The following is an 11,957-nucleotide window of genomic DNA, read 5'->3' on the forward strand; positions in this document are numbered from 1 at the left end:
ACACATGATAGCTTATATACATAGATTGACTGCATGCCCATAAAGTGATTCTAGGCTGTACATAAGGAAATGGTAAAGTAGTGGTGGGTTAGTGGGTGCAGGTGTTGATCAACCATACTGCCTGGGGTAAGTATGGTTTTTGAGTCTGGTGGTCTTGGCATGGATGCTACCTAGCCTTCTCCTTGATGGGAGTGGGACCAACAGTCCATGAACAGCATGGGTGGGATCCTTCATGATGTTACTGGCCTTTTGCTAGCACCTTTCTGTATATATGTCCTCGATGGTGGGTAGGCTGGTGCCAATAATGCATTGGGCAGTTTTGACCACCTTTGGCAGAGCCTTCCTATCTGCCACAGGAGAGTTTCCATACAAGCAGTGATGTAGCTTGTTAGGATGCTCTCTACTGCATATCTGTTGAATGACATGAGTATGGATGTGTAAGGTCCAGCTCGCTTCAGACCCCTCAGAAAGCAGAGGTGTTGGTGAGCTTTCTTGACTGTGTAGGATCTGTTCTTGGACCATGAGAGGTTGTATGTGATGAGTAGTCCCAGGAGTTTGAAATTGCTCATAGTTCCCATGGCTATGGTGCCAATGTTAAGAAGGGTGTGAGTGGTGCGAGTTCTCCTGAAATCGATAACCATCCCTTTTGCCTTGTTGACATTAAGGTTATTTGCCTGGCACCTCAGCTCTTCCAATTTCTTTCTGTAGGGCTTCTCGTAGTTGGTGATGAGCCCCACCACTGCTGTGTCATTGGCAAACTTGACGGTGTGGTTTTCCAGGCCGAGCAGTCATGTGTGAGCAGAGTGAACAGCTGTGGGCTCAGCACACAGCACTGGGGGGGCACCTGTGCTGAAGAAGATGAAAATCTATCCTATCCACCTGAAACAGAGCACTTGACACTGACTCTAGGTGACTTATTTTATGAAGTACCATTTTGAATTAGAAACTGAAAATTCATGAAAGAAAATTAATTGAATGCTGAATACACCCTGAAGAGCTTGGCATAATCCCTCTACACACATGCTTGGTTCACACACAAACTCCCCCACATGGCAATCTTGAAATGGAGAGGAGGGGGGCAAATTCTGTGAAGCAGGCAATTATTATTACGTAAGTAATTGGACGTTACTTATATCCCAGAACTAATACAGGTCTCTGCAAATACTTAAAACAGCACCTAACTACTGTACAATCACATTAGCAAGCAATAGATTTGGTTTTAAAATGCTGCAGCAACAGCATGAAATCAGATGGCTGATAGACAATGCCCTAAGATAATTCATAGGCTGGATTTTGCTGAAAAATATATGTTTGACATAATGTTCATTTTATGTCATTCCATGTTTTTCCTTGGGCTCTTTTCTCTCTTTAAGAAAGAAGTCAATGACAAATTTATGTGGGATAAATGGAGAGAAATTATCCCCATGAACAGATGAGTCAAGTGATACAAATTTTAGTAATGGCAAAAAAAAAATTATGTGTGGGGTTGTGAAGAAAGCTTTCAGAAAACGAGTATAATCTGAAACTTGTCTCTTGCTAGAGTATGGGAATAATCAATTAGTAAAAAACTAAATTGCCACGAGGGAAAATAATTCATAACAGCACTGAAAAGAGCAGAAAAATTCTACTGACTAAATTACAGAAGGTAATCAATCTGATGGGCCAAATATCCTCCACTTGTTCCATGACACTGTTTTGCTATGATTCTATGATACCATCCCAGGATTTATGCTTCTGTAATCACCAGAACATGTTTCTTATGCGTGTTTAAATGTGTGAATGAAAAATCATGAGCTGGCAAGCTACAAGCTGACAGCCCCATTCATTGTACCAGCTCCTGACCCCGCAGGTAAATGCATGTATCCTACAACTAATGATGGGGTTAAATTCAGAGAAAAAAAATGATGCATAAAAATTGGTTGTGTTTCAAAGTTAAAGAATTTTAATTAAAAGCACTAAAAATACAACAATATAAATTTTGAGTCCACTTTGGACACAAAATTCAGTGCCTTTATATTTTACATTATGAAATTTTGTGTCGTATTTTTATTTAATTAAGGCAAAGGAAGAAAAGTGGAACTTTCTTTGGAATGGAATCACTGTCAAACATCTCCAGTTCAGATATAGAATAATCAGATGAAGACTACTTTCCTTGACACTGATAGTACAAAATACCCCAAAATCTAAGAAAGCGTTAGAGAACAATTAAGTGACAATTCTCACTTCCTTAATTGTGAATTCTCTAGTTCAGAATCACTGTGAAGTCGTGAATAGTAAGATCCTTAAGGTATGGAAAATATTAGAATATATTAGCAACATATATTTTTATATACATTATCTCAATTCATTATTGACTCAATGAATGACTAGACTATTCCAGATATAAATCTGCACAATAGGAGAGTTATTAATTATAAGAGGTCTTTAGAGAATACTGATCGTAACATGATGGAATTTTATGTCAAAATGGAAAATAATTTAATTTAATCTGAATACAGGGACTTGAGATTCAAGATTCAAGATTCTTTAATGTCATGTCCAATATACAAGTGTAAAGGAAATTGAAATACTTGTTACTCTGGATCGATGCAGCCAAAAATAAACAACAAAAATAAGATAAAGAACACAATAATAAACAAACCATAATAAATATAAATACATAAAATAGCTTATATACAGTGTCTATAAAAAGTATTCACCCCCCTTGTAAGTTTTCAAGTTTAATTGTTTTACAATATTGAATCACATTGGATTTAATTTGGCTTTTTTGTCACTGATCAACAGAAAAAGACTCTTTCTTGACAAAGTGAAAACAGATCTCTACAAAGTGGTCTAAATTAATTACAAATATAAAATACAAAATAATTGATTGTATAAGTATTCTCCTCCTTCAAATCAGTATTTAATAGATGCAACTTTGGCAGCAATTACAGCCTTGAGTCAATAGGAATAGGTCTCAGTCTGCTTTGCATATCTGGACACTGCAGGATTTCCCCATCCTTCCTTACAAAACTGCTCAAATTCTGTCAGATTGCAAGGGGATCATGAATGAACAGCCCTTTTCAAGTCCAGCCACAAATTCTCAACTGGATTGAGGTCTGGACTCGGACTCCAAGACATTAACTTTGTTATTTTTAAGCCACTCCTGTATAGCTTTGGCTTTATACTTGGGGTCATTGTCTTGCTGGAAATCAAATCTTCTCTGAAGTCACAGTTCTCTTGCAGACTGCATCAGGTTTTCCTCCAGAATTTCTCTGTATTTTTCTGCATTCATTTTACAAGCCTGTTGCAATGCCTGTTGCACAGCATGATGCAGCCACCACCATGCTTCAGGGTAGGGTTTGTTTGTTTTTAATGATGTTGATATTTCATGTTGAGTTTTTTTCAGTAGTGGCTTTCTCTATGCCACTCTCCCATGAAGCTGTGACTGGCGAATCACCTGGGCAACAGTTGTTGTATGCACAAACTCTTCCATCTCAGCCACTGAAGCTTGTAACTCCTCCAGAGTTGTCATAGGTGTCTTGATGGCCTCCCTCACTAGTCTTATTCTTGCAAGGTCATTCAGTTTTTGAGGATGGCCCACTCAAGTCTGATTTTTAGCTGTGCCATATTCTTTCATGGCAGTGCCGTGATTGACTTAACTGTACTCCAAGGGATATTCAATGGCTGGGAAATGTTCTTGTATCCATCTCCTGATCTGTGCGTTTCAATAACCTTTTGGCAGAGTTGCTTGGAGTGTTCCTTTATCTTCATGGTGTAGTTTTTGCCAGAATACTGACTCACCAGCAGTAGACCTTCCAGGTACCTGTGTATTTTTACTACAATCAATTGAAGCACCTTGACTGCACTCAGGTCTCCAAAAACAGATCTCCATTTAACTAATTATGTGGCTTCTGAAACCAATTGGTTGAACAGTGATGATTTGGTGTGTCAAATTAAAGAGGGTGAACACTTATGCAATCAATCACTTTGCATTTTATATTTGTAATTAATTTAGATCACTTTGTAGAGATTTGTTTACACTTTGACATGAAAAAGTCTTTTTTCTGTTGATCAATGTCAAAAAAAGCCAAATTAAATCCACTTTGATTCAATGGTGTAAAACAATAAAACATGAAAACTTCCAATGGGAGTGAGTACTTTTTATAGGCACTATACATACAATAGATTGATTGTACATCCATAAGGTGACGCTAGGTGTAGGAGTGTCTGTACATAAGGTGACTGACAGGAAATAATAAAGTAGTGCTAGTGGGGTGTGTCAAGGATAGGGTTGATGGATAGAAAAAGCAGTAATAGGTCATGGTATATAGGAGCAATGTATTAAAAGGTATACAAGTAATAGATAACTATTATTAAATTAATATATAGCTTTCAAGCAAGATTTATATCCCTTCAAGACATAAAAACTCAGTAAGGAAGGTGATCACATCCAATGGGGTAGTGCTAGAGCAAGAGAAAATCATTGTCAAAAAGTGCAGTAAACCTGACAACAAGGAAATTAATCAGATTAATACCATATTTTCTTTATAATTTGCTGTTTTTATGAAGCTTGATGGAGTAGATTTGGGTATGACTTTTTCCAATGACTGCAATGTCTAGGACCAGAGATTATAGTCTCAAAATAAGATATTGGCTATTTAGGACTGAGGTGAAAAGAAAATTCTTCAGTGTGGACTCTCTACACTAGAGTGCTATTGTCAGTCACATAGATTGTTCAACACATAGATGGATTGATTGAATTAGTGGATATTAAAGGAAATAGGGTTAGTGTAGGAATGTAGCACTGTAGTAAAATATAAGGCATGATTTTACTGAATAATGAATGAGCATGAGAGGTTCAATTGACCTAGATATGTAGACATAGAAAGAAGGTTGTTTAAAATGACAATTAGAAAGAAATCTACTGATATACCCATTACACAATCTAAAAGTGAGCTAAAATGTGATATTTAACATCACCATCATAATATTAAGATATTCAATGTAAAATTAATAATCATTTGAAAAATGGAGACAAGTTGGCAATGGTGTGTGAGAGACAAAGGAAAATAGTTTGAAGATAAGAGGACAGCTATCTAAAGTGGAGGTGCAGAAATTTCTTTTCATTAAGGATAACAAATCTCTGGAATTTCCCGCTCCAGTAGGATGGGGAGTCTCGGTCATTAGAAGTATTTAAGATGGAGGTAGATGGTTTTATGAAAGATTAAGTGAATTGGTGTTTTGGGGAACTGGCATGAAGGAGAAGTTGAAGCCATAAGAACATCAAATGATGGGGCAAGTTCAAAGGGTGAGGGGTCTAATACTGCTTCTAATTGTTTCAGTTTTTGTGTTCTGGAAATACTTCACCTTGGTTTCAAGAAAGGAAGTGTATATTAGGATTATAAAATCAGTAGAAGGTGTTTATATCCATTCATTTTAATTCAAGAGATGAGAATTAATAAATTATTCAAATTTATGGTTGACAAACCACTAGAATGAAATGGTTAAAATTCTAGATTCAGATTGGAAAGGGTTATTAATTATAAGAGAAGCCTTTAGAGAACACTAATCGTAACATGATGGAATTTTATGTCAAAATGGAAAGTGATTTAGTTTAATCTGAATCCAGGGACTTAAGATCCAAGATTCAAGATTGTTTAATGTCATTTTCAGTACACAAGTGTAAAGGAAATTGAAATTCTTGTTACTCTGGATCCAATGCAACAAAAAAACAACAAAAATAAAGATACACAACACAACAATAGACAAAATATAATAAATATAAATACATAAAATAACTTATTACATACTTTAGATTGATTGTATGCCCATAAAATGACACTAGGCCCTGGAGTGTCTGTAGAAATGATAAAGTAGTGGTGGTGCGGGGTGTGGAGAGTTGGGTTAATGAATGGAGAAAGCAAACGAGGGAGCAGCAATAGGCCTTGATATAGAGGAACAATATATTAACTATCTATACTTAACTACTAAAATGAAGTGGTTATAATTCTGGATTCAGATTGATATGGTGAAGAATATTACCAGTGCAGAAAGACATGAGGAAATCTGTAAAATTTGTTATAAATCTATTATCAAACTGAAAGACCTAAAGAGAAAAAACATGAAGAAAGTGTTATAATAATTTATCATTATTGAGATTTTGATCTAGCAAATAACAGGATAAACAAATATTCGAATACATTTACTGAAGTATAACTTTGGTAGGAGACCAAAAGGTGGCAAAATTTCAATTTTGTTCAAAAAATTAGCAAGGGAATTACAGGTGCATTAAGCTTCAGTCTGTAATGTGGGTAAAATAAGATGACTGGGATTAGTCCCTATATTTTTTCTAAAAGGAAGTCATTCTTGATGTATTTGAAACCTGCTGAAATCACCCAAGAAAACAAAAACAGAAAATTCACAGAATGTAATTTTGTAGAGATGCTCTAAGTCATATGGGAGGTGTATGGCAAAGAGAAGTGCATGTGAAATTAAGATGAATATTGCTAAATAGGTAGTTAGAATGAGAAAGAGAAAGAGATGAAGAAGTGAGGTACTTCTTAGTCTAGTGAATGATGAGTTGTGCCTTACAAGAGCTTAAACTGGGTTTGTCAAGATATTGTCAATATACCTTCAGCTTCATTATATTTTTCTATCAATTTTCCCATTATTAATGTCTATTTACAATGGAAACTGCCTGTGTAAACTACTTCACTTACCTACAAAACACAAAATAATTTCTGTTGAGTTTGTTGAAGTAAAAGGGATTTTTTTTTTTTGCAGTAGCAGCTATAGAATTGGGAAATGCAAAACTGAGGCACTACAGCGTATAAATCATAATGAAATCAGAGTGTGAACATATCAATAAAAATAATATGTATCCTTTTAAAATGGAGTCTGAGTTGCACTTGCATGTCTTGGTCAGAAATTTCTTAATGTCTCATGTCACCTCAACAATACAGATGACCTTGACTACCTGGGTGCAAAAAAAGTGAAAAATTGATTCATTCCCTCTTTAATTTGGGGGCTAATGATGAGGGAGGTTTAAGCAGCAAAATTTGAGGGAGTCCCAGACTGCAGTAAGGATTACTGTCTTAAAGAATGGCAATTACACCACAAATACAGTTCAATGGAGAAAATAAAATGTGAGCTTAATTATTTTAGAAGCAAAATACAGGCATTATAAATTATATAGTATGACTATATAATTGTCACATGACTCATGTGACTCATGACTGTCACAGCTCCCATAATTTGGGTTCAGTTTGATCTCACGTGCAGCCTGTGACAGAAAGGCTTTCTAGATGTTCTGGTTTCCTCCCACATTCATGGTGGGTTGGTAGGGTAGCTGGCCACTGTGAATTACCTGATGTGTGTTGATGAGTGGTAGAAACGTTGATGGGAACGTGGGGAAAATAAAATTCAATTAGAGGAGTGCTGGTGAAAATTAGTTCTTGTTAGTCAGTGCAGACTTTGCTGGGTTGAAGAGCCAGATTCCTTGCTAAATCTATAGCTTTGTGGTGGTGCAAAGAAAAAGCACCATAAGAAATCAAAACAGATATTGTTACTTGATAATCTGAACATTGACTGTGCAACTAAATGACATCAATTTGAATTTGCAGAGAGTTTAAGTATTTTTTTATATTGTGTGCATTTTTGGCAGCTTATTGCATGGAGAATAGAAGCTCAGTGTAAGTAAGCAATATGTGCTCAAGGGAATAATGTCATGAAGGATGATAGCTTCAGAGTCTGAAGTTGCTACCCACAAAATTTTGAGGACCTTTTGGTTTCTCTTACAGTGGTTTAAGAAGTGGTTCATCTCCAATATCTCAAGAGAAATTAAGGATGCTGAGAAATGTTGTTCTTGCTGGTGATAGTCATATGAATGCATAAAGGTGTTTTTCTCCCCTATAATGATCTGTAATTTTGTTTTAGGACAGAATTGCCATCAACCATGTGCATTGCGAACGACCAGCACCAGTATCTGGACAATTCTATGCAGGGTCAAAGCTATGAGAATTGACTTTTATCTCAAAATTCTGCTTGGTTTTGATCCAAGTTTCCAGGGGTGAAAGGGCACCAGGTGACCTGTTGTGTGATCTAACTTCAACATGACAGCTCCTTTAAAGAAGTACTGGTGAGAAGTTGTTTGGTTAAGTGGCATGAGCACAAAGAGCGGCTGATCACATAGATGACATTAGAAATAATGTGCTCTGTATTCTGTATTCTACCCCAACAAACCCATTCTTAACACCCATATCACATCCACTGTCAACTAGAACAAAGTTTGTGTCTAACATATTTTCTCCTTCAGATGTTGTTTTTCAAGACCGTAGAGAAGAATTAGGAGACTAAAATCTGTCAAATTATTAATTTAGCAACACTAAGGAAGGTCAAATGAAAAACCATCTAACCTGCTAGAAGCTCTTTCTGAACGCTGCCCTCCATATTTTACTAATCTTCCAAAGAAACCTGCCCATGCATATTTCCTACTCCCCCCTCGCCTACTCATGCCCCCCCACGCTTAATCCAACCCTTGAGAATTTCATTTAGCATGAATTGTCCCGATTTTAATGTGCAGTTATCTACATTGGTCCCCTGACAATTGTGAATTCATTCAAGAATAAGAAAACCATAAAAACGCAACAGAGAGCAAAACAATTGAATGTAAACGATCCTGCGGAATTAATTATAAACATTAATTACGGAGAGGTCCTTCCATATTATCGTTTATGCCTTCGTCATCAAATTATTCCCTCTTTTTTGTTTCTTGTGCTGAAAAGACATTTTCCAAGGTATGCTATTTACAACATTGCGTTAACTAAACCAAGTAACTTATATGGTTACTTTAAAAAAATGACCCTCACTGGTTGATATTGGCTGGAGCATTCTATCCATGAACGTTATTCGTTTTTTTTTAAATTTCCTGAGATAACGATTTCATAGCAGCTCCTGCAGCAATTTGTGGACAACCTGTAAGACAAGTCTTGTTTAATGTTCAGGAAGGCGCATTGTTTCAGATTCAAGGTCAAGTGCTCTGTCTGAGCACTGCATCAAACTAAACGGTTAATTGCCAAGCTTCAAAGAATCGCTGCTGGGCGACGACGTTGTCTGTCTGGCTGTATTCTGCGGCTGGTTTAATCAGCTGTTCCCCTTTCCTACTGCAGAGATTTTAGGAAAATCGGACGTTGTGCGAGGTACCACCTGCTGGAACACCGAGGAAACACTCGCTGGTTCCTGAAAGCCTCGACCTTGCCCCTTGGTGCCTTTCTCTAGGATTTCTGTGAGGTAGTACAGTAAAAACAACAGGCAGAAACATGTTTCTAGTGCAGTCAGAGGGAGATAAATGAGAGGAACTATTCCTGGAAATAACAACGGAAGGAATCACATTAGACATCTTGGAAAGGCATCCTTGAGGGGCTGGTGATCCTTCCTTACAAACACAAACACGGATTGCTGCGCTTTGTTCAGGATGAACCGTTATACACGGGAGGAAGAAGTATTGACTCTGGGCTACATTGCAATCAACAAGTAGCATGTAAAAATACTGCAATAAAATAGGGATGTCGGTTTCAGATTTGTATTTCCGCTTTCTCCTGCCCATATCCCTGTACAGTACTGTAATCGTTACCTATATTCGTTCGGAAACCAGCTCAATAAACATAGTCTGTGCTCGCGGTTGCGTTATTAGTTAATACAGAGAAAGATTTTGCACCCGAGCAGAAAGCGGATTCTTAGGATCTCTGAATAAGTGGTCTTGTTCTTTGGGCGCTAAGGTGTTTGAGTGGTCTGTGTGCTTGTCCGGCACCTGCACGCTGTCATTAGTCTCTAAATAATCTGCAAATCGATAACCTTCATTTTCTGAGGTCAGCGATAGCACAACATCTTAGAGAGCGATAACAACAAAAAATGTGCTTTAAAACAGGGGGCACGTGACAGTCGCTCTCAGGAGCTTTAAGATTAGATAAATAATTATCGGCAATTTAACAGGAAATCTCACAAACTGTAGAACTGCTGAAATACACACTGGCGCTTGTGGATGCTTCTGTTTGTAATAGTGCTTGGCTCTTTGCTGTAAATACTGTTGCGTTATTCTTGCTATTTCTAGCCGGAGTTTCTTTAAGAGAAAACAGATCGAAGCACGGTGTCGTGATTCATTATCTCATTTCAGTAAGATGATCCACAATTCTTTTTTTTTTTGCAAATGTATTTAAACCCAGGATTTGAGGTTAAAGTGGCGACTCTCAGATTCCTCTGCAGTCTGCACCCACAGTGTGCGCCTATGGAATATCAATGAGCCCCAATCTGAAACGCACTCCCGCTGTGCATAAACACAGTTTCTTCGACAAGAAGGACTAGTTCTCCGAATTAAAAATAACCCTGCTTTCCAATATACGCAGATGCTTGAACCCCGTCCAACAAACATATCAATTTAATTAACAATTTCCAATATTTGTATCTTTAGAACGAAATACACACAGGAAGACAGTTCCTCAGCAAACGTTACCGGGTGCTGAAAAAAAATCGACTTTCTGTGCCCATGTGAACCATATATCTGAAACCTCTTTCCACTGTATGCGCTGAGCGAGATTACATTTATTGGTAGTCCGCGCAGTTTTGCTACAACCACGACTTGGCTCCATAAAGCTGCTGCAATCTTCTCACTTCGCTGTACCAAAACGAGAGATACAGGATCTCAGTCTGGACCTCTTGGATTCTTCAAGCAATGATTCCTCATTCCCAGGCACTCCATGTAGTTTTGACTATTGGTTTCCCTTCTACACTTAACTCCCACCCTAGCTTCACCACCCGCGCCTCCTTGAATCCCTTCTTTCCATATTAATTCAATGGAAACTTGCCACTTACATTCTTTCATTTAAGATGCTTCTAGAAATTGAACTCCCCCTGCCCCTATTCATTTAACCAACAGGTTCTTAAGCTGTAGTTCATATTTAAATGTTGCAGAGCCTTGCAGAGTATTTTCCCTTACCCGTGCATATTTAGATGAATAGGGGTCTTCAAAGAGAGCCCAGATGCGGCGTTGCCATTTCCTCCACCAACAGGCTTTCGCTCCCGCTTCAGGGGAGCAGTCTCCGAGGGCGAGGCGCTTGGTGTCCAGCTCGTCCTCCGAGTCCCCCACCCCGTCTCCTCCACCGCCGCCGTCGCCATCGCCGCTGTTGAGATCGGGAGACTCGAAGCTGTCCAGAGCCTCCTCGGCGTCCCGGTGTTGCCGGTAAGTCATCCAGCAGCAAGGCTCAACGTCAGTCTCGTCGATGCCCCAGAAGGCGATCTCCTCCTCGTACAGGGGTCCGCACACGTCAGCCGGGCAGTGCAGCTTCCCCGTGCGGTAGTAGTTGAGGATGTGAGCGAAGACCCCTGGGTGGCGGTCGAAGAAGAACTCGCCCGCCTTGGGGTCGTAGTCGAAATTGGCGAAGGCGCCGGGCTCGGTGAGCCATGCCAGCCGAGTGCCGGGCAGGGTCTTCAGGGTGCTCCGGTACGTTTCGTGCCTAGTCCCTCCCACGTTTATCACGATGCGATCGTTGTCGTCGCCCATGCCCATCTCCTCGACCAGACATGTCGCGGAGGGAGGTCGTTTTCCTGGTGTACTGCCGCGGGAGGTGGAGACGTGCACTGAGCTGATCATTCAGCACCGCGGCCAGCGGCCAGGCATCTGTCCGCCGCCCCTCCGCCTTCTCCCCGCCTCTTTCCTCGCCCCAGCGCTGACCTTTCTCCTTCTGGCTATACCCAGGCTCAGGTATAGCCACCTCCTCTGTAGCGCAAACCGATCACACAGCTTCGATGTTGATCGATCAGGTGATGCACTTACATTGTTCGGCTCGGTGGAGGCCGGCTCTGCTGGAAGGAAGCGAGCGAGAGGAAGAAAAGACAGCGCATTGGAAGGAGGAGCTCACTGCTCTCCGCTGGCAGCAACGCTGCGCAGCCGTGAATTCAAGGTCCACGCCACCATCACCACC

The 11,957-nt window shown here is 39.4% G+C and overlaps 1 protein-coding gene across 8 annotated transcripts in view; it reads right to left on the reverse strand.

Annotated features, from left to right (window-relative positions):
• The window catches only part of LOC132396401 (potassium voltage-gated channel subfamily C member 1-like), a 63,832-nt gene extending 52,206 nt beyond the window's left edge, over positions 1–11,626 (reverse strand). For all 8 annotated transcript variants that reach the window (XM_059973935.1, XM_059973937.1, XM_059973936.1 and 5 more), the window contains exon 1: positions 10,973–11,626. In XM_059973935.1, coding sequence (XP_059829918.1) covers positions 10,973–11,626 — 654 coding nt within the window. The remainder of the gene's footprint in view (positions 1–10,972) is intronic.
• Between the last annotated feature and the right edge of the window lie 331 nt (positions 11,627–11,957).

Source organism: Hypanus sabinus, chromosome 7 (genome assembly GCF_030144855.1).
Source record: "Hypanus sabinus isolate sHypSab1 chromosome 7, sHypSab1.hap1, whole genome shotgun sequence".
Classification (NCBI taxonomy): Eukaryota; Metazoa; Chordata; class Chondrichthyes; order Myliobatiformes; family Dasyatidae; genus Hypanus; species Hypanus sabinus.